The sequence below is a fragment of the Rhinatrema bivittatum genome, chromosome 2 (genome assembly GCF_901001135.1).
Source record: "Rhinatrema bivittatum chromosome 2, aRhiBiv1.1, whole genome shotgun sequence".
NCBI classification, from domain to species: Eukaryota; Metazoa; Chordata; class Amphibia; order Gymnophiona; family Rhinatrematidae; genus Rhinatrema; species Rhinatrema bivittatum.
This window is the reverse complement of record NC_042616.1, coordinates 12,118,922-12,145,927: the sequence shown is the minus strand read 5'-3', so window position 1 is coordinate 12,145,927 and position 27,006 is coordinate 12,118,922. Positions and strand designations below refer to the sequence as shown.

The following is a 27,006-nucleotide window of genomic DNA, read 5'->3' as shown; positions in this document are numbered from 1 at the left end:
GTGAGCCATGGAAGTAACTGGAAATGGGATCCAGGTTACTGGCCAGGACCCCAAACTCTTCCTGCCCTGCTCTTTACTTGATTGATTGATTGTATTTTGATCGTCTCCTAATTTGAAAGAAACATCTTAAAGCGATGTGCAGTCAGACACTGAAATGTCTAACTCTATGTTAGGATTTAGCACTACTGCTACTATTTATCATGTTTAAAGCACTACTAAGTGTACCCAGCACTGTATAGACACACACAGGAGATGTCCCTGCTCCAGGGAGCTTACAGTCTAATCAAGGCAAACATGCACAACAAACCAGAATATTTATTTATTTATTTATTATTTATTTACAAATTTTTATATACCGACTTTCCTCAAAAAGAAATCAAGACGGTTAACAGAGTAAAATGTCAATACAGATCTATACGATCATAAAGACGCACATTTTTGTCAATTAACATCAATGATAAAATAAATCATACATTTATAATCTCTCTAAAAGACATTTCTAAGTCTATTTAACACACATGTAGTACATCTTAAAACATAAAATATTACTAAAAACATCTAAAAATAGATTAATTTAAAACTTAAAAAACAATAACACTAAAATTCTATATAATCAATAAGAGAATCTAAGATGTTAAATAACTCAACTTGACTCTAAAAAAGCCTGTTCAAATAGCCAGGTCTTTATCAATTTCTTAAATTTCTGGATACAAGTTTCTGTTCTAATATCAACAGGAAGGGAATTCCAAATTTTAGGACCAGCCAAAGACAAAGTCCTATCCCTAACTGAATTCAAATGTGCCGCTTTTGGAGAAGGAACTGTAAGCAATGCTTTTCCCAGAGATCTTAAATTTCTAACCGGAGTATGGATCCTGAGAGAGGCATTAAGCCATTCAGAATGATCCCCATATATTGTCTTATGAATAAGAGTCAGACATTTGTATTGAATTCTTGCATGAATCGGCAACCAATGGAGTTCTATCAGAACTGGAGTAATATGATCAAATTTCTTCCTATTAGACAAAAGGCGGGCTGCCGCATTTTGAAGTAGCTGTAAAGGGCGAAGAGTGACATTTGGTACTCCTAACAATAACGCATTACAATAGTCCAACTTTGGAGAAATCAAAGCCTGAAGCACTGTGCGAAAATCCTCAGAATGAAGAAACGGTCTTAGTTTTTTTAAAATGTGAAGTTTAAAAAGACCATCTTTATTAATAGCTTTGATATAAGCTTTCATATTTAACTCAGCATCTAGAATAGGACCTAAATCTCTTACTTCATAGTTAATTTTATATGACGGTGAGAGGGATTTTATCTCACAATCCATTTTCTCAGTAACTTTATTACTCAAATATAGGATTTCCGTTTTGGATCTATTTAGCGAAAGAGACATATGCGATAATAGTTGAGTTATAGATGAAGAGTAGAGTTCCCAAAGTTTCAAAGTAGCTTGAAGAGAATCATCAATAGGTAACAAAATTTGGACGTCGTCCGCAAAAAGAAAATGCACCAATCCCAAGCCAGTTAAAAATCTACAGAGTGGTGCCATATAAACATTAAAAAGTGTAGGTGACAACGAGGAACCCTGAGGGACCCCTGTAGACATTGATACTGAATCTGATTCTGTTATGTCTAATCTGACTTTAAAAGATCTATTAGCTAAAAATGATTTAAACCATGCTAGAGTTGAGTCTTTTAATCCTATTTCATGTAACCTTGTTAGCAGTACTTCATGCTTAACGGTATCAAAAGCCGCTGAAATATCTAATAAAATTAGAAGATAAGATTTATTCTGATCAAAACCCCTTTGTATTGTATCCGTCAATATTGAAGAAGCGTCTCAGAGAGAACTTAGGATTTAAAAGCAGCATCAAGAAGGCGAGGGGTTTTTTTTTTTTTATTTTTAAATTTAAATTTTTATTGGCACATTGTATAATAAACAATACAGTATCAGTAATTGATGATGAAACAATTAAACACCGAACAATAAACTATCAAGTGAATACCTGAGTACCCGCAATTTTCTTTTCCCCCCCCCCCCACTCCACCCCCCCCTTATTCCCTAGTAATCCCATTCCCTCCCTCCCCTGCTAAATAAGATCGCTACATTTACAGTGCGAATCGACACTACTAAGCCCATTACTCAGCACAACCAATTCTCTATCCCATATTCCCCTGTGATCTACTCAAAACTACCTCAGACGACACCAGACCTGGATCAGTCCCCCATGAGCAGTAAGGTACAGCCCCTCAGTCCCAGTGGCACAGCTCACTCACAAGTCTTTATACCAACGGAGGTATGGTTCCCAAATCAAGACATGTTTCTCCATCTTATCGAGTTGTTGTGCCCGAAGATAATGCCAGCAGTGCATCTGCCAAAGTCTATGTGACATAGTGTTCACCGTCGGTACCCCAGTGGACCGCCACCAAGCCGCCACCTCCTGTCGTGCCGCACAAAGGATATGATGAATTAAAGTCCGTTTCAACGCAGTCCATGAGTCCGGGTATGCGGACAGCAGACATACTGCTGGTAGTAGTTCCAAGCGTATATTCAGCATCTGGTGTATCATAGCCTGTACCTGTCTCCAAAAAGGCACAAGCTTGGGACAGCTCCACCAAACATGAAGAAAAGTCCCCTCATGTCCACATTGCCGCCAGCACTGCGCCCCTTGGATGGGGTATATTTTATGTAACTTAACCGGTGTGAGATACCATCTGGTCAGCACTTTGTAATTGGTTTCCAGTATATTCGCCGAAATGGAATGTCGTAGCAAAAATCCAAAACATTGCTTCCATTGCGTAGCGGACCAATTGAGGTGTAGCTCCCCTTCCCATTCCCGCTGATAGCGAGCTGGCGAACCCGCAAGAGACCCCAACCAAATGTAGATATTGGAAATATTCCCCTTCAGTCCCGCAGATGCACCGCACATAGCTTCAAAGGGCGTTTGTTCTCTAAGCACGTCATCCCGCTGGGATAAGTCCAACAGACAATGCCTTAGTTGTAAATAATAGTAAAACTCTGTCTCAGGTAGACCATAGTGGATTTGTAAGTCCCGAAAAGGTCTCAGTTGTTTGTCCTTTATCAATTGTCCAAAATACCAGAGTCCCCATTTCCCCCAGCGATCCACCGGTCCGCCCGCACTAAGTACCCAATGATTAGATTTGTATAAACCAATTGGCAACAGAGGGGAGACCAGGACCGACCCAGTTAGGCGCACTCTAGACTTCCGCCATAGCCGCAGTGTCACCTGCGTGAATGGGTTTACCGTGGTCTGAATCTTAGTTATCCTAGGCATACCCCACACTTGATGCGCTAATGGCACCCTGTCCCCCGTGTCTTGTTCGATTTTGGCCCATTGTTTCAGGACCTTTCCCCCCACCCATTCCGGGAGCACCCGTAATTGGGCGGCCTGATAGTACTTGCCAAAATCCGGAACCGCCAGTCCCCCCTCCTCCCGGGCTTTGTGGAGGACCTGTCTAGTAATGCGGGGTGGCCGCCTTTTCCAGATAAAGTGAAAGATCCTAGTGTGTAATCTTTTCAGAAAGGTAGTGGGTAATTCTATGGGCAGGGTCTGAAAAAAATAAAGCCAACGCGGGAGCACCGTCATTTTAATGGTGGCCACCCTCCCCAACCAAGAGAGCCGGTAGGGGCCCCAAATCTCTAGATCCCTTGCTGTTTTCAACATCAAAGGTACGTAATTTAAGGAGAACAACTGCTTCCAGTCTTCAGTGAGTGTGATACCTAGATATTTTAAGCCCTTGGTAGACCATTTAAAAGGAAAATGGGCCTGGATGTTAAGTCTCTGAGCTTCCGTAAGCGTAAGGTTCAATATTTCCGTCTTTGACAAATTGACCTTGAATCCCGATATAGCACTAAAGCCCTCCATTTCCCGTACCAGTATGGGCAAAGTCAGCTGGGGGTATGCAATAGAAAATAAGATGTCATCTGCAAATAGTGAGATCTTATACTGAACTCCCCCACTCGCTATACCTCTAATATCCTGATTTTGGCGCACCCTGGCCGCAAATGGTTCCATGAACAGCGCGAAAAGCAGCGGGGATAGGGGACACCCCTGTCTAGTGCCTCGACCCAAGGCAAAGCTGGGAGAGTAAGAGCCATTGATTTTGATGCAAGCCTTGGGAGACAAGTACATTGCTGCAATCCAGGCCCGAAAATTGTCCCCTATCCCCACCTTCCGCAGCACTCCAAACAGGAAATCCCAGTCTACCCTATCGAATGCCTTTTCGGCATCAACTCCTATTAACACAGCCGGAATATTATACTTTTGCGCCGTCCAAATTAAGTTGACCACTTTTCTAATATTGTCTCCGGCTTGTCTGCCCGGAATGAACCCCGCTTGATCCGGGTGTATCAGCTCCTGTATCACCATATTCAGCCTATGGGCCAAGACCTTAGCCAGTATCTTCAGGTCCAAATTCAGGAGGGAGATGGGTCTATATGACCCACACACTGACTTATCCTTCCCTGGCTTAGGGATCACCGTGATGCCAGCAAGCTCCATAGTAGTAGGCAAAACATGGGTTATGAGCAAATCATTGTAAACTACCTGTAACCGTGGGATCAAGAGATCCTTGAATTTCTTATAAAAAAGGCCCGTAAAGCCATCTAAACCGGGCGCTTTAAAGGGTTTGAGGTCATTTATAGCATCAGAAATCTCCCCCTTAGTGATATGCATATCTAAAATTCGGGATTGGGCGGCTGTTAAAGTGGGCATCTGGGACTCCTGCAAATAGGCCTCAATTCGCTCCGGTCGGACAGGAGGCCCTGCCGAATAGAGCTCAGTATAAAATTGGGCAAACCGTTTCCGGATGCCCTCATTATCCAATATACAGGTTCCCTTGGAGTCTTTAATTTTAAAGATCGTGCTCTGGGTGATCTGTTGTTTTAACTGTCTGGCCAGAAAGCGTCCCGGCTTATTCCCTTCTAGAAAGCGAAACCCTCTATTCTTATCCAGCTTATCCAATATTTCACTGTCCAGTAAAATACGTAATTCATTTCTCTTTTTATCTAAATCTCGTAATGTACGCCTCCCTCCACATTGTTTATATTTCTTTTCCAAGGTCTCAATAGCCCTGAGCAACTCCTCCCTCGTCTTCCTATTCTCTTTCTGTTTGGCCGCTGCTCTGGCGATGAGCTTTCCCCGTATTACAGCCTTAAAACAATCCCAGACCATCCGGGAGGACACCTCGCCATCATCATTAAATTCAAAATACTCCTGGATATCGTGGGAAAGTGATTCACAGAAATGAGAATCTGCTAATAAACCATTATTCAATCGCCAGTATTTAGTCCCAATTACCTCCTGCACCAAACGAAAGGTGCCCTGTACCTGTGCATGGTCAGACCATATTATATTGCCAATCGTAGCCTCCCGACATCCCTGGTACCAAAGCTTACTCCCCAGCCACATATCTATACGCGAGTATGTTCCATGCACTCTGGAATAAAAGGAGTAATCCCTTCCCCGTGGGTGTTGTTGGCGCCAGATATCTACGAGACCCCAGTGGGTCATCACCAGTTTGAGTCTGGCCCTATGCTCTTTACTCCCTCCCCCTGGCCACTGACTATGATCTAGTTGAGGATTTAAAATAGTATTAAAGTCACCTCCCATCAGCAGGGACCCTTGAATGAACCCATCAAGGGCTTGTTCCATTTGGGTGAAAAAAGCCCCTTGATTTTGATTGGGAGCATAGATATTAAGCAAAGTTACCAGGATATTATCAAGTTTAGCCACCACAGCAAGGTATCTTCCCTGCTGGTCTTTTTTACGGTCCAGAATTTCCACCTTAAGAGATTTAGCAAACAAAATACCCACCCCTCCTGTCTTTTTCCCTTCCCCATTAGATGCCAATAAGATAGTGGGAAACTCCTTATCCCGGAGTAATTTCTCATCCTTTCTCCGCAGGTGTGTTTCCTGCACAAAATAAATGGAGGCTCTTTGCGCCTTCGCATCTTTAAATAGCAACTGGCGTTTCCTCGGGTGATTCAGGCCTTTAACATTTAGGGAAATAAACCGTAAATCAGCCATATTCAGGGAAGAAAAAGAAGAACTGGCTGTGCTCTATCCTGCCCTCCTCAGTGTCATCCGCCCCTCTTACCACCTTCTGTAGTGATTTGTACATTTGTGCCTCATATCCCCCGCCATATCCCTCCCTCCCCTCCCCCCTTCCACCATCCCCATCCATTCTTAATGAGGTGTGCATCCTCACCTCCAACAAAAGGGAGAAAGAACATCAACCCGTGTAGCATATATGAAACATCATGTTATCAACTTAAATTACAACTGCTGTTTAGAAACTTCCCTCACCCTGTCCCGACCCCCTCCCACTCCAATTCCATCATTTTCTTTATGTGGTCGTACTCTTCCCCCAGGCTGCGCGGGAGATAGTTGGGCAAGAACCATACCCGCTAGTGACCCAGTGTGCCCTCCGCAGCAGGGGCACCCACCATAGAACTCGCTCCCTGCCCGAGCTTAGCAGCTCAAGTCTTCTGGAGCAATCACTCTGCAGGGGTCCCAGATCCCTCCGTAGCACCATCCTGCCTGCGTAGGCGCTTTCCTCCTTTACCCGCTCGTTGCCACCGGGGTCCCAGCCCTGGTCTTCCTGCTGGTTTTCCTGCTTCCGATCCTTTTGGCTCGATGCCCCGCTGTCGCAGGAACTTTTCCGCATCCCCTGGCTGCCGCGCCACACAGGTGTCTCCACTCACGGTAAATAAAATGCCAAACGGGTATAGCCATCTGTAGCGCACATTTTCAGCCCGCAATGAATCTGTGATAGCTTTCATCTCCCTGCGCTTCTGCAGGGTCACGGAAGAGAGGTCATTGAATATCTGAATCGTCTTCCCCCCGCCACTGCATCTGGCGGAGCGTGCGTGCCTTAGCCATAATAAGCTCCTTTACTGCAAAAGTGTGCAGACAGGCAATAATATCTCTAGGTTTGTTGTTAGCGGACTTACCTAGGGTACGATGTGCTCTTTCAATTGCTATAGTCCGTGTATAGGGTTCCTGGGCCTCCATGCTGAGCACCGCTTTACAGATTGCCTGCACCAGCTCAACATAGTCCGTGTTCCCCTCTTGTTCTGGGATCCCCCTGATTCGTATGTTGCAGCGCCGCTGTCTGTTCTCTAAATCCTCCAGTTTGTTAATCAGCTCTTCCCGGTCGTGCTGGAGAGCCTGAATTTCTTTAGAATGCTGCATGATAATGATGGCCTGTTCGTCGGTGCTTTGCTCCACCACGTGGATTCTTTCGCCCAGATCTTCCACCTCAGTCCGCAGCGCCCCGATGCTTTCTTTAATTTCTGCCTTCAGGGTTTGGATGATCTCTTTCTTTACCTCTTGCAGCCAGGTTCTTATTTCGTGCCCGTCAGCGCTATTACTGCCGCTGGCCTCCGTTAGCGATCCCACTGCTCGCGCTGTGCCGTCCGCCATTTTGCCTTCCTCCTCTCCCGGCTCCGTCGATGTTCTCGCGGCCGTGCCTCCATAAGAGAACTCTGAGAGGTCCACATTCTTGCGCCGCGTAGCCATGCTGCTTACCCGCGTCAGGGATCGTCTCGGGGCAGTTGTGCGAGTCGTTTCGCTATATTTTATCTCATTTATTCCCCGCAGCTACACGGAGCTCGGAGACTACCCGTCCATGCGCCTCGGGTGACGTCACTTCAACCAAGGTGAGGTTTTTTTTTAAATTGTTTTATTTATACATTTTCAAAATTTCCAAGATTCATCTTTATACAGAAATACAGAGAATAGGATACATTTTCTCACAAGTAATTCTCCAGTCAGTTCCTTATTTCTTTCTCTAATATAAAGTCCTCGTATAAGGGGGAGCGAAACTTCCCCAACCTAAGGAAAAAATGTTTTAACCAAAGAAATTCCTCAATAGAACGACAGCGGCCGTTTCCATCGATGGGGGCACTCGGTGCATTTGGACGGGACACTGCTGGTATCCAGGAGCTTCACCTATGAAGAACTGTGGTAATTGTGCTGGGACAGAAAATCCCTCCCTGTTCTTGTTATAGTTTACCTTGGAAACAAAAGCCCCTCCAGTTTGTAAGAGCCGCGGCCTCAGTAGCAGAAAAGCTTTCCTCCTCTTCTGAGTCTGGCGTGAGACGCCTGGGAATCCTCTGACTTTCCATCCCAGGAACAATCCTTCCTGTGCCTAAATCACAGCCTCATTCCCCAGCCTTTATCCGCTTCAAGGGCTAAAGTCGCTATCAACGCTGCAGGAACTGCCCCTTCAGCACCCGAAGTCTCCAAAAGAGCTGAAGTCTCCAGGTTTTGCTCTCGAACTGGGATCAAGGTGGCTGTTCCTTCGCTTTGTTCCTCCCTTGTTTTAAACTTTGGGGAAAAGAAGATTTTGTGAGATTGGTGGAATTAAATTCTCAGTAACTTGCAGCGTTTCCATAAGAGATCTCCTGAGCAGCTCCTTAGGGGAGATGAACGGGATCTGAGGAAAATGTACAAGTCTCACATTTCTATTTCTGACCCCATTTTCGATTTTCAAGGACAGGTTTTCTTTCTCCAGTCCTTGCTGCCTGGACCCGCTGGATGCCATTAACTTGAGCTCTGATAACAGACTCTTGTTTTTCCAGTTCTCAGCTGTATTAGACATCACTTTTCTTTTATCTTCCACCTCTTTAATTTTAGTATTTACTGGGAGTAGCTGCTGCAGAATAGAAATTCTCATCTCCACTCTGCTTTCCCATCGAGTCTCAAGAGGGAAACCTGCAGCTCTTCCCCCGGTAGGTATTCTCAGCACGGGAGATTCTCCGGCAGCACCAGCAGCGCCTCCAGCAGCGCCGCTCTTCCCACGCCGGTTTGACCAGGGGATAATTCTGGGCTCCCTGCAGGGCCCGTGGTCTGGCGGCGTTTCCCCTCGCTTCCGGGGCCCCTCTCATCGGGGCAGGGTCATCCGGCGGCGTTCACCCGGCGGGGCTGAGTGGCGATATTGAGCCAGGGAGAGAGGGGAGCTCGAATTCCCCTCCCCCACTCTCCAGCGGCTGAAGCCCTGACCTCGTGGCACTGCGCACCACATGGGCGTCCATCGGGCTGGAGAAAGGCAATGTCGGAGGAACCGCAGGGTAAGGTTCAGACCTTGGTTTGCGTTTTCTCCCCATCGCAGGTAAAATTCAGCCAGAAAAGAGACTCAAAGTAAACACGCCCGAGGGATCCAATGCCGAGCGAGTCTGTCGAGCGGCCGTCTTGGATCTGCCCCCAAGAAGGCGAGTTTTTAAACTGGATTTGAATATGGCCAGAGAGGGAGCAGTACACATGGGCTCAGGAAGTCTCTTCCAGGCACTCGGCAAAGCAGGGTGGAAAGCACAGAAATTGAAAAAGTGGTGGAGAAGAGACAGATAAGGGCAACTTGCCTGATGAACGGCGATCACGAGGAAGGGAGAGAAAAGAAAGAAATGAGGAGCTGCAGAGTGAGGGGAGGGAGAGAAGCTTGAGCTGTAGGTGGAAGTGGACAGAGAGCCAATGTAGCGACCTGAGAAGATCACAGCGAGGTTAAAGGAAGAGAAGTCATGCAGCTGAATGTGGAAGAGATTGCAGGGGAGAAAAACGATTCAGCGGGAGGCCAGCAAAGAGCGAGTTACAGAAGTCTAAGCAGGAGGAGATAAGAGAGGGAGGAGGGTTTTGGTGGCAGGCTCGAGGAGGAAGGGAGAGATTTAAGCAGTGTTATAGAGGAGGAACGGACTCACTTTAGCAGTGTTTTGGATGTGCAGAAGGAGGGAACGGCATCAAAGATGACCCAAGGTTAGGGGCTGAGCAGTCAGGAGGATGAGAGCACAGTGATTTGATATTCTGGGTCTCTGGGATTAGAGAATCTTTTCATAGTTAAACTTGCAAACCCCGAGGTCCAGAAAGGAAACAGACTCCAGGGGAACAAGTCTGGCAGTTCCTGGGGATGAGGGGTCCTGGTGTCCTCTCTTCCTTGATAAAATGTTAAGAGATTAAAGGCAGCTGAGCCCCTCCACGTGTCCCTGAGTGTTTCTGGTTTGTGTTTCAGGTGCTGGTGACGTTTGAGGACATCGCTGTCTCTTTCTCCCAGGAGGAGTGGGAGTATTTAGATGAAGGGCAGAAGGAGCTTTACAGGGAGGTGATGAAGGAGAATTATGAGACCCTGAGCTCCCTGGGTCTAGGTAAGGACTGCATTATCTGCATTTCTAGTTTACACAGCGGATGTTTTACTAAACATCATTGGGTCAGCGCCTCACAGTAAATGTGCACACAGCCCTGGATTTCCCTCCTCTCTTGTGTAGGGAACAGGAAGGGCGGGATTGAGGCAGACAGAGCTGGGGTGAACCCCCTGATAAGAAATTGGCAGCTTATCACTGATGCTGTAAGAATGAAGCAGCCCGGTGTATCCCCAGAGCCCTCCGTCTCCTGCGGCATGGAGTATCTCCTTCTCCTTTCTGGGCCACTCTCCCACTCCCCACTACAGCGATAGCAATTTGGATCTCCCTCCCTGGATCTCAGATTCTGTCTGCAGGTAATGGAACCTCCTCTTCTCTCCTTCCTACCTCTCCCCTGCTCCCCGATCCTCGTCTCTGAAATCCCTCTTACTCCATCCTCCTCTCTTCTCCTTCGCCCTCTTCCCCATCCTAGATTTCCAATCCTCCCCCTCTTTTTCAAACTTTCTAATCTCCTGTCCTTAATCCTCTCTCCTTATTCTCACCCCATCCCTGGCCTTCTCATACTCTTTCCCTCTCCCTCCCATCCCTGAGATCTCCTCCCTGTGCTGATACCTGAGGTCCCTTTTCCTCAACCAGTAAAAGCGAGAGAATTTCTACAGACACAAGTAAGACTGGGAAACCTATTTTATTGTCTCAATATATTATAAGATTACTGGAGCTCTGGGAATCATTACGTCTCATCTGAACATCACCCAAAGCAGGAAGAGGGGCTACAGGCAGCAAAGGAGGGGCAAGGACACTCACAGCACGGGGGCAATCACTGCAGCCTCGGCGCCATCAATGGAGCAGGTAGCAAGGGAGATAAACCAGAAGCACCAGGGGAAGAAAAGTGGTGGTGGGGATTTCCCAGATCCCCTCTGAATAATCTATAATCACTGCTGAAGAGCCCTGCCTACCCGTGCACCCATTGCTCTTTCATTTTTCCTAATAGTGAGGAATCCCTAATTCTGGAATTCCTCAAGAAGGAAATGTAGAGACAAGACCTGACCCTTGTAACAGTTTTGCAACGACCTATGACCTTTTGAGGCATAAGGACTGCAAAACTGTGGAAACTTGTACTGTTCTTGTTCCTTTGCAGCAACTCAGGGAAACCTGGGATCTGGCAGAGGGCGGGTGCATGTGCCTGTGAATCACCGTGACCCCAAAGTTTTGTTTTATCTGTGGGAACCGTGCCTGAGGGCACCAAAGGGGAAACAGATGGGAGAAGTTAAGCTATTTGTAGAACGAAGGAAAATGTGTGACCTGGCGGTCAGAAGGATGACTGCTGACTGCATGCAGAGGGCTTGAGGTCAGAGAGAGAGAAACACCTGTATATAAGGGGTGGTTGGAGCCCTGGACACTGGGAGAAGGCCTGCACTCTCTCAGCAGGTACATTGCGTTGTACCCTTCTTCCCAGGAAGACGACCATTCTTACAGTTATACTGGAATACTTATAACCTATTTACATAGAATGAAACGTATGCTTGCTGTTGTGATTCAATACTAATAAAAGATGAATTATCTGTAAAATTCTAAAAAGAAGGGGCGCGCTGACGTCACCGGCGAGAATGGCCGCCTAACCGGAGCGCTCCCGGCTTTCATTTTTGCAAATGCCAAAAACCCACCTTCTTGCCGCCTGAAAGTCCCTCTGGACCACCGCAGCTTGCAGACTTGGACGCCGGGATGGCAACCGCGAAGTCGGGCTGTGATATCACCCGCTTCATGTACGCGAAATCGGGGTCTGAAGTCAGGGAGCCTGAAGCGCATGTGCCTGCGGGCCTCACTGCCGCAGGGGAGGCAGAGCACCTGGCGCCGGCAGCAATCTCGGACCTGCCGTCGTGGGCCGAGATGAGGGACTGGTTTATCGGCTTGCGTGCCGATATGAAACAGCATAAGGCTGACCTACTGCAGCATATGGAGGAGCTAAGGGATGATCTCGCGGCGCTCGGACGCCGCGTGGACGAAGTAGAGACTAAGGTAGAGGGCCATGATGATGCGGTACATAAAATGGCCGACGAGCTCCGTATAAGCCTGAAGGAACAGGCATCACTGGCTGACAAGGTAGAGGACCTCGAAAACCGGTCCCGCCGGAATAATTTGCGTATAAGAGGAGTGCCTGAAGAGGAGTGCTATGCCAATAGTGAGTCTGTGGTGGCAAAAATCTTTCAGTTCCTTCTGCATGAGGGGGAGACAGAGGGGGAACGGGCAGTGGACGGAGGCCCTGGCTTCCATATTGAGCGGGCGCACCGGACCCTGGGCCCTAGGAGGTCCGAAAAACCCCGGGACATTTTAGTGTGCCTACAGACCTTCAAGGAGAAAGAGCTGATATATGCCCGCACCCGGACACGACGCGACTGGGCTTGGGAGGGCCACAAAATAAGCATTTTCAACGATCTCGCAGCTTCCACGTTGCGTAGACGTTTTGAATTTCGTCCCATAACCAGCACGCTGCGGGAACGGAACATTAGATATAGATGGACCTTCCCTTTTGGCCTTCAGTTCGAATCCCAGGGGAAGACCTTCAGAGTCCACACCCTGGAAGAAGCGTCAGAGGTTTTTGCTCAGCTTCAGTTACCCTTACCAGTGGTTGCCACAGCCGCAGCGCCACAGTCCTCCAGCTTGCCCAAGACGCCCCGTTGGCAACGGGTTGGCAACAAGCGCCGCCTGGAGCGCCAGGGGCGAACACCACCTGGGGGTCGTCTGGTGCCCACCACAGGCCCCACCCGATTAAGGACTGGCAGCTTTCCTATCTATCTTATTGGGTGTAAGAGTTTTGAATATTTTGACTCTGTTTAAAGTTTAGATGCTGTTTCATCTTAATTTGTGATGCATGGGTTTTGGCCGAACTTCAGTGAGGATTCATTACTATAAGGCCGGGGGGGGGGGCTCTTCTCGCGGGTTACTAAGACCCCCGGTGCAGGAGTTATCCCAATGAGGGATATATTGGGAATTGGAGGGAAGGGCGATGGGGGGTTTTCATCCATGTGCTCAGGGGACAGAGTTGGGGAGTTTTCACGTAAGGGGAAGGTCTGGAATGGCACTCGGGAGTTGTTTCAGCAGTGTGGTATACACCGATCTTTTCAGGTCATCTTATGGCTTTGAAAATATGGTCAATGAACGTGAAAGGCCTTAACACACCCTTGAAAAGGCAACACCTTCTTAGAGATTTAAAACATCAACATGTTGATGTTGCTCTTGTCCAGGAGACTCACACTAGAAAACATCACGAACATTTATTGCGCTTTGCTGGTTATCCGCATGGTTATTTTGCCTCTAGTTCTCCTACTTCTAAATACGCAGGGGTGGGTATTCTGGTGGCACAATCTGTTATTTTTGATTATCAGTCACATGTGGCCGACCCAGAGGGCCGCTATGTTCTCCTGAAACTCCGGCTGGATGGGCGCCTGTACACTATAGTGAGCGTCTATGCTCCTAATGTGGATCAGCATCTCTTTTTTGCTAAACTGGAAGATGTGCTGTCCACTTATGCTGAGGGATCGCTGATCTGGGGAGGAGATCACAATGTAGTGCGGAACCCCAGGGTGGACTCCTCCCATCCCAAAAAGGCGGGGAGCTGGAAAGCCACCTCCTCCTTGAAGACTTTAACGCAGGGGTGGAGCCTTATTGACATATGGCGGCAGAGAAATCCTACGTCTCGAACTTACACTTTTTATTCTCATCCTCATAGCACATACTCTCGCCTGGACTTTCTATTGGTGGATAAGGGGATTCAAAATCAGGTGCTGACCACCGGGATAGGGGACATTACATGGTCAGATCATGCTCCCGTGTGGCTCACTATTGGCCTGCTGGACCGTGATTCGGGGTGTAGATTTTGGCGCCTCCGGGACGAATTACTTCGGGACCCTGTACATAGTGAACAATTAACAGCCCATTTACGGGACTACTTGACTCTGAATAGGGGGACGGTACGGGACGCGGGGGTTTTCTGGGAGGGCTCTAAGGCGGTCATGAGAGGGCACCTGATTGCACTTTCTTCCGCCTTGAAGAAACTAAGGGAGGCCAAGCGCGTAGCCCTCTTGGCTGACATTGCCCAACTGACACGGGACCATTCCCAACGCCGGGCTCGGGACACGCTGGCCCGTCTCCGGCTTAAGCGTACAGAACTGCATTTACTAGATGCTGAGCAGATAACGCATGCTATGTTTCGGGCTAAGCAACGTTATTATGAGGGTAATAATAAAGCGGGACGGTTTTTAGCGAGACTACTTAAGCAGCGTACTTATTCGACCCTCATAGCCAAGATCAGGGATAAACAGGGCCCTATGCTGACAGCCACTAAAGATATACAACGCTGCTTTACTCAGTATTATACCCAGCTGTATGCAGCAGACCCTACTATTACTACAGCTCAGGTGGACCATTACTTAGCGACCATGTCCCTCCCCTCCTTGACTAAGTCCCAGCAAGCCTATTTAGACTCCCCCATTCAGGAAATAGAGATACAGGAGGCCATTCGGGATCTGAAAGCTGGTAAATCACCGGGCCTGGATGGCTTCTCCGGAGGTTATTATAAAAAGTTTAGTGCACATTTAGTGGGTCCCCTGACTGACTATTTTAATGGATTGCGGGACGGAGCCTCACTACCCCTCCATACTAATGTGGCGGGCATAACGGTTCTCCCAAAACCCGGTCGGGACCCCACGCAATGCGGGTCATACCGTCCTATTTCATTACTCAACGTCGATGTCAAGCTTCTGGCTAAAGTATTGGCAGCCAGACTAAATACCATTCTCCCTTGCTTGGTACATAGTGACCAAGTAGGATTTATACCACGCAGGACGGCAGCAGACAATGTGCGTAAGGTGATAGATGCGATTTGGTGGGCCAAGGCAGCGAAAGTCCCTATGGTACTGATGGCCATTGATGCCGAGAAGGCCTTTGACTTGGTCCATTGGGACTTTTTGTTTGCAGTTTTGGAGAAAATGTCATTTGGCCCCGGATTCTTACGTTGGATCCAATGCCTCTATCAGACGCCGGGTGCCCGAATTAAGGTCAATGGGCAATATGGGGAGCTTTTCAAGGTAAACCGAGGGACACGCCAGGGTTGTCCTCTGTCTCCCTTACTGTTCGCACTGTATTTGGAGCCCCTGGCGACCAGGGTGCGCAGCTCTGACTTCATTAAAGGAGTGCCTATGAGGCCCAGCCCCATGAAAATCTCCCTCTTTGCAGACGACATACTTCTCACCCTCACACGACCATTGACTTCTATTGCTGGAGTAGCGGAAGAACTGCAGGCATTTAGTGAGGTATCTGGGCTCAAGGTTAACATGGACAAAACGGAATTATTAAATATTAACACGGACTCAGCGGTAATGGGAGAGTTGGCGCGCCTTTATCCCTTTAGGGTTTCCCATAAGGTGTTAAAATATTTAGGTGTACACATTGGAGCGGATTTTCAGGAGCTCTTTCGCCTCAATTATACACCACTGCTGAAACGGATTGGCCAGGATCTCCACCTCTGGGATAGGAGACAATATTCATGGTTGGGAAGGGTGGCGATTATAAAAATGAATGTCATTCCTAGATTTTTGTATTTTTTCCAAACCATTCCCATCTACATTACTTCAGCGATTCTACGCTCTTGGCAGAAAATACTCTTTGACTTTATCTGGCGGCGACGCCCCCCTAGGGTGTCACGGCGTCTATTGTTTCAGCCTCGAGACCGCGGGGGCCTTGGGGTCCCGAATTTAACATGGCTCTACGCGGCTGCCCAATTGAAGGCGATCCCTGATGCCCACAGCCGCCGTTCTCCGAAGCAATGGGCCTCATTTGAAGAGCAGGTACTCGGGGGTATGCCACTGAATGATCTTATTTGGCAGCCGCGCTGTACCTGGCTGCCGACGGGTAAGCAGACGGGAGCCCTGACAACTATGTTACGTCTCTGGGATCGCTGGAAGATAAAATTGGTGGGAGATCGCTATTACTTTCATTCTACGGGACTTTATAACCATTTGCAATTCCCAGCCGGTCGCCAACATGGGGTGTTCAGCGCTTGGCGGAGGAAGGGAATTACTCGCATTGAACACTTGCTTAAAGGCGAGACTTTGATGACATGGCCTGACTTGCAGGCTCTCTATCATTTACCCCCTACCGATTTTCTGGCGGGCAGTCAAATGCTCCATTTTCTTCGAGCACCTCGAATGAAGGACTCTATACATAGGGGCAAATCTCAGTTTGAACATCTTTGTGCGGCGGTTGACAAAACTAAAGGGATGATATCCAAACTTTACTCCCTTCTGGCTGGACACGATGAGAGACCTTTTCCCCATACGGAAGCCTGGGAACATGATCTGGGCTTAACGTTAACTAAAAAGGATTGGCTCAATATCTACAACCAGGCCCGTCGGTGCTCTGTCTCCGCCCTCTACCAGGAGCATTGTTATAAAATGATAACCCGCTGGTACCTTACTCCTCATCTCTTACACCGACGGTATCCTCAGTTGGACGCTCAGTGTTGGCGGCTCTGCGGCCACCCAGGGACTTTCTTTCACATTTGGTGGCAATGCTCGAAAGTGGCGGACCTATGGACTCGCGACCTGGCTGGAAAGCATTTTGGGAGTAACTGGACTATACAGGGCTAGTTTCATGCTTCTACATCATCCACCCATGCACCTACGAAAAAACCACATACTCTTGTGCCATCAAGTTTTTATTGCAACCAGATTGACAATTGCGCAAGCCTGGAAACAAATTGAAGCGCCATCTCTGGTGAAGGTGCAACATCTGTCTTGTAAGCTGGCAGCGATTACGGCGGATCTCCATGCGGACGTCTCCAAGTTCCAGGCTGTTTGGTCCCCTTATCTGTATTGGGAACAACAACAAACTTTGCTTTAACTTGGTTGGTAGCCTGAGCTACACACATTTTACTTGCCAATCCTCACCAGTTTTTCTTTTATATTTTTTTTTTCTTTCGGTGTTGCCACTCTTTATTGGACTGCTATTGCTTCTGGACCTAGCACCTTGTATTTTTCAGAGCACATGGATGTAGGGTGGGGGGGGGGGGAAGAGTTCTTGGGGGGGAGGGGGGGCAAGCGGCGCAGAACTTTTATTTTGTATGTTACGCTGTTGTGTTGTGTCGTGCTGCATATCTTGTAATCTCTTGATAAACTAATAAAATTATTAGTATAAAAAAAAAAAAAAAAATTCTAAAAAGAAAAAGTCTTCCTGTGAGATTCCTGAGACTTGTATTACAGAAAAGGGATCCAGGAGAGAAGCCTCCCCCGAAGGTTTAGCCACAGCAAGCAGTCTGATGTAAAAATAAAGATAATTAGGGAACTGAAACCCTTTGGAAGAAGGAACAGTAAGGCTGAGGCTAAACAATTGTACAGCTTAAAGGCAGCGGGTGCAGGAGGCCGAAAGCGGTGGTGTCTGTACTCACCGGTGAGGGCTGAGCTCAGGTGAGTTTAAAAAAAATACAAATAATAAAAAATGTAGTGATGACAGAGGGCTCTGCAGGACTTTCTCCGGTCTCCGTGCTCGGTGCGCCGTTCCGGCGTTTGTTCCCGTTCCCGTTGGTGTTAGGGGAACTTGGCAGGTTGGGTGGCACCGGTGGGCTAGGCCCCGCAGCAAGGCTTGTTTCTTGCACGCCGCATGGAAGGCCGCGGCTGCATTTTTGCCCGCTTTTGTGCCTGCTTTACTGCCCTCTAGTGCAACGTTGGTGCTTCCAGTGCATCTGGCTCTGCACACGTGCTGTGCGCCCAATTCTGGAAGCGACGTTTGCACGCACAAGGTTTTCCGTTTGGTGATGCGCACAGTTTGTGTGTGTGTTTGTGGCTCGTTCTATTGGTGCGCATACATTTTGTGCGCTTGCAAGTTTTCGGTGCGAGCTGGCTGGACGTACATTCTCCGTTGTCTATGCACGGATGGCGCTGGTCAGTAAGAAACCTAAGTGCCTTTCTCTCTGTCCTGCCCGTTATATTCGGGCATCTCAGCCTGCTGTGTCCTCTGACCTGTGTCTGCGCTGTTTAGAGGCTCAGGGAGAGTTGTCTTCCTCTGATTTTGCTAAGCCTGGATCCTCCCAGCCTGAAGATGATCTGGTTAAGGATCTGTCTGGAGGAACGCCGGATCTTGGAGCTCCCTTGACTGGTTCCTCCGCAGGGGATGGTGGTTCAGTGGGCCCTGCTCCTGTTACTTCCGGGTTTGGCCTGGATCCGGCTGCTTTTTCTTGGGTGGAGTTTTTTTTCAGGATTTGCAATCCTCAGCTTCGCCCAATCCTGTCAGGTGGGACCCTCACCCTCCCTCTTCCAGTTCTATGTTTAAGTGCCGGAGCTCGCCTCAGTTTGCTGCGGGTGTTTCTGACAGGAACCTGGATGGCACTGATGATGAGGCAGACCCTGGAACCGTATCGAACCATGTTGCCTTTTTTACATAGAGATGAACTGCCGGCCCTGATTTCCCAGACATTAAAGATGCCGAGTGTTCTTGGTGCAGATTCCATGTCTGAACCGAAGAAGAATCCTATTTTGTCTTCCTTGCATAAAGCCTCTTGTTTTTTCCCTGTTATGGATGCCATTCAGGGGTAACTTGCTGATGTGGCTGTTACTACCCTTAACCGATAAGCCTTATACTTGTGATGTAACTCCAGCATTTATCTCTGCTTCAATGGCAAGAGGTAACAGGGAATTGGACTCAGACAGCAACCAACGAGGGCCCTGAGTTTAGCAGTTTGGGAAACTAAGTGTGGGGTAACTTGTATGCCACGGCAGTTGCCACCTCCTGATGATCCCTTTTATGGGGGAAACCTGTATGGCGCGGCTGGTGCTACCATAAGCTTGATGGGCAGCCTGGATGGATCATTTGGTCCTCTTCTGCCGTCATTTCTATGTTTCTATGATTGATCTTGAATGGGGCACCGCAGAGGCAAATTTTAAAGGGTGTCGTACATTGGAACGCCTGTATCTCCTGGATCCAGCGGCGAGAGAGCGTTTATTTTCCCAAAGTGGATGCGCTTGTCTGTGCCATCTCTAATCGGACGATTATCTCTGTGGAGGGAGGAGTGGACTTGAAGGTTGAGCATGATTGGGGGCTTGAGGCTATCCTTAAGCAGGCCTTTGAAGCAGTGGTGATGACTTTACAGATTGCTTCCTGTTGCGCCCTAGTGGCACGATCTTGTCTGCTCCTCTCTCAGGAAGTTGATGATTCTGGAGTGAATTCCAGAGCGGTTATGGATCTCTCTGCCCTCTTTTTAGCAGATGCAGGCTGTGAATTGGTCCGTACCTCGGCCAGAGAAGTAGGTTCGGTGTCCTTGGCGAATGTGCGTCTCTGGAGGTTCTTTGGGAATGGTTCTCTGTTCCCACCACAGCGGTGATTTCTTTGATTTTGGTATTTCAGCAGGAAGGTTTGACTAAGGGGCTGGTGCTAAGTACGCTGAAGTTAGAAGTTGCAGCTTTGGCTTGGTATAGGGGTCGAGTTCAAGGGAGACCTTTTTTCATCGCATCCAGAAGTGTCTAGATTTTTTAAGGGTGTTAAGCCTATTCGACTGTCACTGTGGACACTTGTATGCTTTAGGACCTGACCTTGGTGTTGACCTTTTTGGCAGGCCCCACATTTCTTCCTGTTCGGTAGCTTCCCGTTTCTGGTGCTTACACTGGACAGAGTACAGGTTAGGACTGTACCTTCCTTCATGTCCAAGGTGGTATCTGACTTTTTCTTTCAATCTGTCCAAACTGTTGCCCTTGTTAGATGGAGCGGTGGATGTGGCATCCTTGTAAGTGTTTGCCTTCTTTGTCTGTTACGGCTTCTGCATTTCCTTCTCGTCTGAGTCCAGTGCTTTGCTCACTGGAAGAAAAAAAAAGTGAATGAGTGGGGGAGGAAGTGTTTTTAACTCCGGACTTACAGTTCTAGTGTTAATTAGTTGCCACAGTCGGCTTTTGCGGAATACTGGCACACTGATATCAGGGTGACATGATATGAGGGTGACATCAGCGAGTCAGTTGGTTTCTGTCTCCATCTGCTGGTAGGCGTGCATAACCCACTTATGTGGACAGGCTTGCCTGTCCTAGAGGAAAGAAAATTATCAGCTGAGTAGTAATTTCACCTTCCTGGGTTTTTGAATCCTGGATGTCTGACTTCTGTGTGGGAGTAGTGGGGTGGATATACAGGATGCTGCAAAGTTGTGGAAATTGGGTGTCTGAGTTACAGGTCTTGTTCTACCAGAGCCCACTGTAACCCATTTATTCCTGGGTTTCTGAATCCTCTGGGAGAGGCAATCTGGATGTACAATCTATTTTGCCCTCTACTGTTGATGGTTGCATCAAGTTAGGTATTGGTCTGCCTCACTCTAGCCTGCGAGCCTTGCAGACGCTCCAAACGTCCACGGCCCGTTTAGTTATAAGAAGCTTTCCTTGGGATCATGCAACTCTACTGCTGCGTGAATTACTTCGGTTGCTGCTCTAGCAGTGGATTAAATTTTAACCCTTGTTTTTAGATCGCTGAAGTTTAATGGTCCATGATTATTATTTTAATTTGTATTGTAATGTTTAGTTTGGCAGATCTACTATAAGCAGATTATAAATGTTATTAAATAAATAAATAGTAGATAAGCCCAGAGGAACCAGACCTACAGGAATCCTAAAGGAGGGACCTGTGTGATCTCCAAAGTTCCTGTATTGCATCAGCTTTATTTCTGCATCCTACACAATATTTAGTAAAGAATTCTTTTTTTAAACTAAATACTTTAAAAAGATTAAAACCATTATTATTCAATTCTGACTTTCAAACGGTCCTCCAGTCTTTCATTTTTTGCTGGTTTGGACTATTGCAACAGTCTTTTTTTGGGTTTACCTGACTCCACTCTAAAACCCTTACAGCAGATTCAAAACTCAGCGGCTTGATTATTGACAGGCTCACCTATGAGACATCATATCTCTCCCATTTTATGTAATTTACATTGGCTTCCTATTAAATTCCATGTGAAATATAAAGTATTATCATTAATTCACTCTTTAATACATGATCCGGAATCAACTTGGCTCTGCACTACATTACGACTATACAAGCCAACTAGACATCTTAGATCGGAGAATAAATACTTGCATGATGTTCCCTCAGTTAGGCTGGCGAGATTAAATATAACAAGAGAGAGAGCTTTTTCGGTGGCAGGCCCTTTGTTATGGAATTCAATTCCCAACACTTTAAGGCAAATTACCAACCACAAAGAATTTAAGAAGGCAGTAAAAACGTATCTTTTTAAGATAGCCTTCGGAGAACTACCCGGAAGGATTGGTTAACTCCTAAGAGTCACACCATCTGCCTGTTAGTCAACAGTTTAAAGTGCATACTTGCAAAATAATGACGAAATTTTTATTTTATTTTTACTTTAAAATTTCTGACTATCTTTTTGTGGTAAAAAATAGTATAGTTTCTTTTAGAATTAGGGTATATAAATATACTTTGTATTTTTTTTCTTATCTGGTTTTGTTTTTTTTTTTACTCTAGTTTACTAATTTTCTATACAATAATTGTTTTAGTTGATTTATGTTTAATTATTTATATTTTTTTAATTTTGTTTTTGTTGGAATTGTTGTGAACCGTTTTGGTCAAACTGTGTTTGTGAAAGACGGTATAGAAATATTATTAAATAAATAAATAAATAAATAAATGGTAGAGAGAACCCATTGATTTTCTTAACTTCTCTGAATATTTCTATAAAGACATTTTAGAGAAGTTTTCATAGGCATCACATAAAGCTTTCTGCTAAGTCACAGAATTCTTTAATATCAGAGATACCATGCGTTCATTATGTGATCCTTCTGAACGTCTCATCCCAGGTTATTGATAGCTGTCCATGCCATTGTCACTTACACATGATTAATTCCTTCTTTTTATATCCAGCAGACAATGAGGTCATACAGAAAGAGAAGAGGGAGGAGAATCGAGAAGAACACCCTATAGTATTAGCACTTACACCAAGACAATCAGGAAATTTCTGTGAGAATCTTGCCCAGAGAACTGAGGGGGGAGACATTAGCCAAAGACAGCAGGAAGCAGAGAAGAAGGAGCAAGACTCTGCAGGAGACTCACCGGATGGAGTCACTGCTTGTGAGAGAAGTGACAGGGAGTTCATAGACATCCCTGAGCACCAGAGTCATCTGAGAAGAGAGAATCCCTTCCAAAGTAATAACAGTGATCAAATAACTTCTGACTTCCAGCAGAAAGAGGAGGAAGGGAAGAAATCCTTTCACTGTGTCACCTGTGGGAAAAACTTTAATAGAAAGTGTCATTTTGTATTGCACCAGAGAAATCACCCAGGAGCGAGACCTTTTCCATGCAAACAGAAGTTATCTCTGAAATTACACCAGAGAATCCACACTGAAGGGAGCACTTTCACTTGTATTGAATGCAAGAAAACCTTTTCTTGCAGGGAATCCTTAGTAATACACCAAAGAACGCACACGGGTAAGAGATCCTCTCATTGCCCTCAAGATGGAAAATCTTACAGCTCTGAGTTCTCTTTATTACATCACCAGAAAATGGAGACCGAAGAGAGAACATTTTTATGTTCTGAAAGTGGAAAAAACATTCAAATGCAAGACCTAATAATAAACCAAGAAATACAGAGAGAAGAATTATTCATTAGTACTGATGGTGACAGAAACTTCAATCAGAAAGGAAACTTCACAAGACAACGAAAATTCCAACCAGGAGAGAGAGCATTTTCAAGTAATGAATGCAATAAAAGTTTATGTGAGTGGGAAGTCATTTTAAGAGGCAGAAAAAAACTTACTGGTGAAAGACCATTGTCTTGCATTCAGTCTGAAAAAAACTTCTGTGGTAAGGCAATTGACTCAGAACAGAAGAAAATCCCCAAAGTAGAAAGGCAATTCATATGCACTGAGTGTGGTAAAAGCTTCAGCCAGAAGTGCAAACTTGTAATCCACCAGCGAATCCACACCGGAGAAAAAACATTTCAATGTATTGAATATGGTAAAAGCTTCAGTCAGAAGACATCTCTCATATTGCATGAGAGAGTCCATACAGGAGAAAATTTTTTTAAATGTATTGAATGTGGTAAAGGCTTCAGTTCCAAGGCATCTCTTACATTGCATCAGAGAGTCCATACAGGAGAAAAACCTTTTAAATGTATTGAATGTGATAAAAGCTATAGTCAGAAGTGTCTCATACAGCATCAGAAAATACATAGTGGAGAGAAACCATTTAATTGTACTGAATGTGGTAAAAGCTTTAGTGGAAAGACATCGCTGGCGGCGCATCAGAAAAGTCATATTGGAGAGAAACCATTTAAATGTACTGAATGTGGTAAAGGCTTCAGTTACAAGCAAAGTCTCAAGCGGCATCAGAAAATTCATACTGGAGAGAAACCATTTAAGTGTACTGAATGTGGTAAAAGCTTTAGTCAGAAAACCTCTCTTGTGGAGCATCAAAAAATTCATACTGGAGAGAAACCATTCAAATGTACTGAATGTGGTAAAGCCTTCAGTTGCAAGCAAAGTCTCATGCAGCATCAGAAAATTCATACTGGAGAGACACCATTTAGGTGTACTGAATGTGGTAAAAGCTATAGTCGGAAGACCTCTCTTGTGGAGCATCAAAAAATTCATACTGGAGAGACACCATTCAAATGTACTGAATGTGGTAAAGGCTTCAGTTACAAGCAAAGTCTTGTGCAGCATCAGAAAAGTCACACTGGAGAGAAACCATTTAATTGTACTGAATGTGGTAAAAGATTCACCAGGAAGGCGCATTTCATATTGCATCAGAGAATCCATACTGGAGAAAAAGCATTTAAATGTACTGAATGTGGTAAAGGCTTCAGTTCCAAGACATCTCTTACATTGCATCAGAGAGTCCATACAGGAGAGAAACCATTTAAATGTATTGAATGTGGTAAAAGCTTTAGTTGGAAGACATCTCTCAGGCTGCATCAGAAAATCCATACTGGAGAGAAACCATTTAATTGTACTGAATGTGGTATTAAATTAACTACGAAGGCGCATTTCATCTTGCATCAGAGAATCCATACTGGAGAAAAAGCATTTAAATGTACTGAATGTGGTAAAGGCTTCAGTTCCAAGACATCTCTTACATTGCATCAGAGAGTCCATACAGGAGAGAAACCATTTAAATGTATTGAGTGTGGTAAAAGCTTTAGTCGGAAGACATCTCTCATGCAACATCAGAAAATTCATACTGGAGAGAAACCATTTAAATGTACTGAATGTGGTAAGGGCTTCAGTTACATGCAACCTCTCATGCAGCATCAGAGAGTCCATACAGGAGAAAAACCTTTTAAATGTACTGAATGTGGTAAAGGCTTCAGTTCCAAGACATCTCTTACATTGCATCAGAGAGTCCATACAGGAGAGAAACCATTTAAATGTATTGAATGTGGTAAAAGCTTTAGTTGGAAGACATCTCTCAGGCTGCATCAGAAAATCCATACTGGAGAGATACCATTTAATTGTACTGAATGTGGTATTAAATTAACTACGAAGGCGCATTTCATCTTGCATCAGAGAATCCATACTGGAGAAAAAGCATTTAAATGTACTGAATGTGGTAAAGGCTTCAGTTCCAAGACATCTCTTACATTGCATCAGAGAGTCCATACAGGAGAGAAACCATTTAAATGTATTGAGTGTGGTAAAAGCTTTAGTCGGAAGACATCTCTCATGCAACATCAGAAAATTCATACTGGAGAGAAGCCATTTAAATGTACTGAATGTGGTAAAGTCTTCAGTTACAAGCAAACGCTCATGCAGCATCAGAGAATCCATACTGAATGTGGTAAAAGCTTTAGTCAGAAGATATCTATCATGCAGCATCAGAAAATTCATACTGGAGGAAAATCAAGTTAATGTACTGTGTCTGGTAATAACTTCAGTAGAAAGGAAGACCTTGCAAGCCACCAGAAAAGATGCACAGGAGTCAAATTCAGTTAACATTCTTTCATATAGTTTTGGAATAGAAGACTGGCCTAATACAGATATTAAAATGCTGGATGCAAGAACAATAAAACGTCTCTATTTCCATCAGATAAGCTATAAGAATGAGGGAGATTGATATTCAGATGTCAGAATACTGGATAAGTAGGACTTATCCATCTATCTTACTGCTACTGAATATCCAGTTATGTTCAATGGCTGAGTAAGTTATGGGTGGGCAATGGGTGGATCGGAGCATTGCTACTTAGCTGGATAAGTTATTAAGCCAAGTAGTGATTTTGGCAACATGGGGGTTTTGCATGATTTGTAGTTTGTTTTTTTTGCCCTGTGACAATTTTCCCCAGCGAGCTCATTCTCTGTGTGCTGGCTTGCAGGTAGTGTTTGACCCCTGCACTGTAGTTCAGGAAGAGGCTTTGGATGCTGCCTTGACTGAAGGTGGCTTGATCAGCATTCACGTCCCAGCAGCCCTGAGTACATGTAACACTAAAACACACCCTGCAGTGCTATTGGCCAGAAAGCTCACTGTTAATACTGTGTTTCCTGATTGGCCCTGGAGACAGAGAACTTACCCTGAGGGTTCTGGAACTCTCCAGCCTCAGCTAGCAGTGAAGAGGAAGAAGATCTCTGTGCTGAGGCCCTGTTCAGCTTCTGTGGACCCGTTCCAAACAAACGAGAGTGGACAGCCTTTTTCCTGACCTCCCCAGCTAAGTATTGAAAAGTGTTCAGTTAACTTTTGCAGTATCGTCCTTTTTTACCTATTTCTGTTTACAGTTTAAATCTTTTATCTGGTCACTGTTCCTACTTTTTCTTAATAAACTTATTGGTTTGTTAGCTCTCCCTGTCTTGAATTAATGATCCCAATAATGTGTATTGTTGGTCTGTGGGTGTATTTCTAGGAACTGTGTGACCCTTGTTGTGAGGGGCCTCAGTGTCCCTAGAAACCACCAGGGAATAGCTTGTGGGTGGGCAATTTGCCCAGAGGCAAGTGGGAATTCAGGTGGCAGGTGCCAGTGTAGAAGCATGTGCGCAGGTGTAGGCTGGTCTGGGCAGTGCTTGGCGGGATCTTCCAAGTGACCACAGGGTTACCCTGAGTGAATGTTAGGGATGGCAAGTGGCATTACACAGTGGACATCCACCCTTTATCAATCACCTGCCAGACACTTATGGACACAATGGCAGCACTAGGATTCTTACTAATAATGGACAAACCAACACACAAAGCAGGACACTCTCTCTTGATCTAACTTTCATCAACCACAACTGCTTAGAACATATTAAAACTGATTATACACAAATTTCTTGGTCAGACCACTTCTTAATTCAATCCAACATCAAATTCCTTAAACCACAAATAAAACAAAACTTAAAACCTATAGAATTCAAGTATCGACCACCTTATAATATTGAAAAGCTAAAAGACAAATTAGAAGAAAAACTTACAGATCTGGACTATAAAGACTGAGGTTCCGCAAATAAACCCCATCAAATTAATACGTAACAAAGAAACAAAACAAAATAATTCCTGGCACAACGAAAAGACAAAAGAAACAAAAAGAAGACGTGATGACGTCACCGACGAGCATGGCGGCTTAAGAAAACGCTCCCGGCTCTCTCCTGTACCCTAATGCTATAAATCGCGGCATTCGCACCATTTCACCGACGCAATTTGGCGATTTAGACTCCCTGCAGGTTCGAGATGGCGGGGAAGAGAAAAACTATCAGCCTGAAGCAATTTTCCTTCAAGAAATCGGAGACTGAATCCAGCTCTAGTGCAGGGGTCCAGGCCGCTGAGGGAGACATGGTGATCGAGCCCGACCACTCGGCCCCGCAGTCGCTGCATGACTTTCCATCACACTCTGAACTTCGGGAGTGGTTCGTTGAGCTCCG

At 45.9% G+C, this 27,006-nt stretch overlaps 1 protein-coding gene across 3 annotated transcripts in view; it reads left to right on the top strand.

Moving 5' to 3' along the window:
- The window catches only part of LOC115083550 (zinc finger protein 271-like), a 37,463-nt gene extending 11,513 nt beyond the window's left edge, over nt 1-25,950 (top strand). For 2 of the 3 annotated variants that reach the window (XM_029587439.1, XM_029587437.1), the window contains exons 3-4: nt 10,027-10,159; nt 22,049-25,950. In XM_029587439.1, coding sequence (XP_029443299.1) covers nt 10,027-10,159; nt 22,049-25,032 — 3,117 coding nt within the window. In that variant the 3' untranslated portion in view covers nt 25,033-25,950. The remainder of the gene's footprint in view (nt 1-10,026; nt 10,160-22,048) is intronic. The other variant, XM_029587440.1, reaches the window with a different exon arrangement.
- Nucleotides 25,951-27,006: the final 1,056 nt, after the last annotated feature.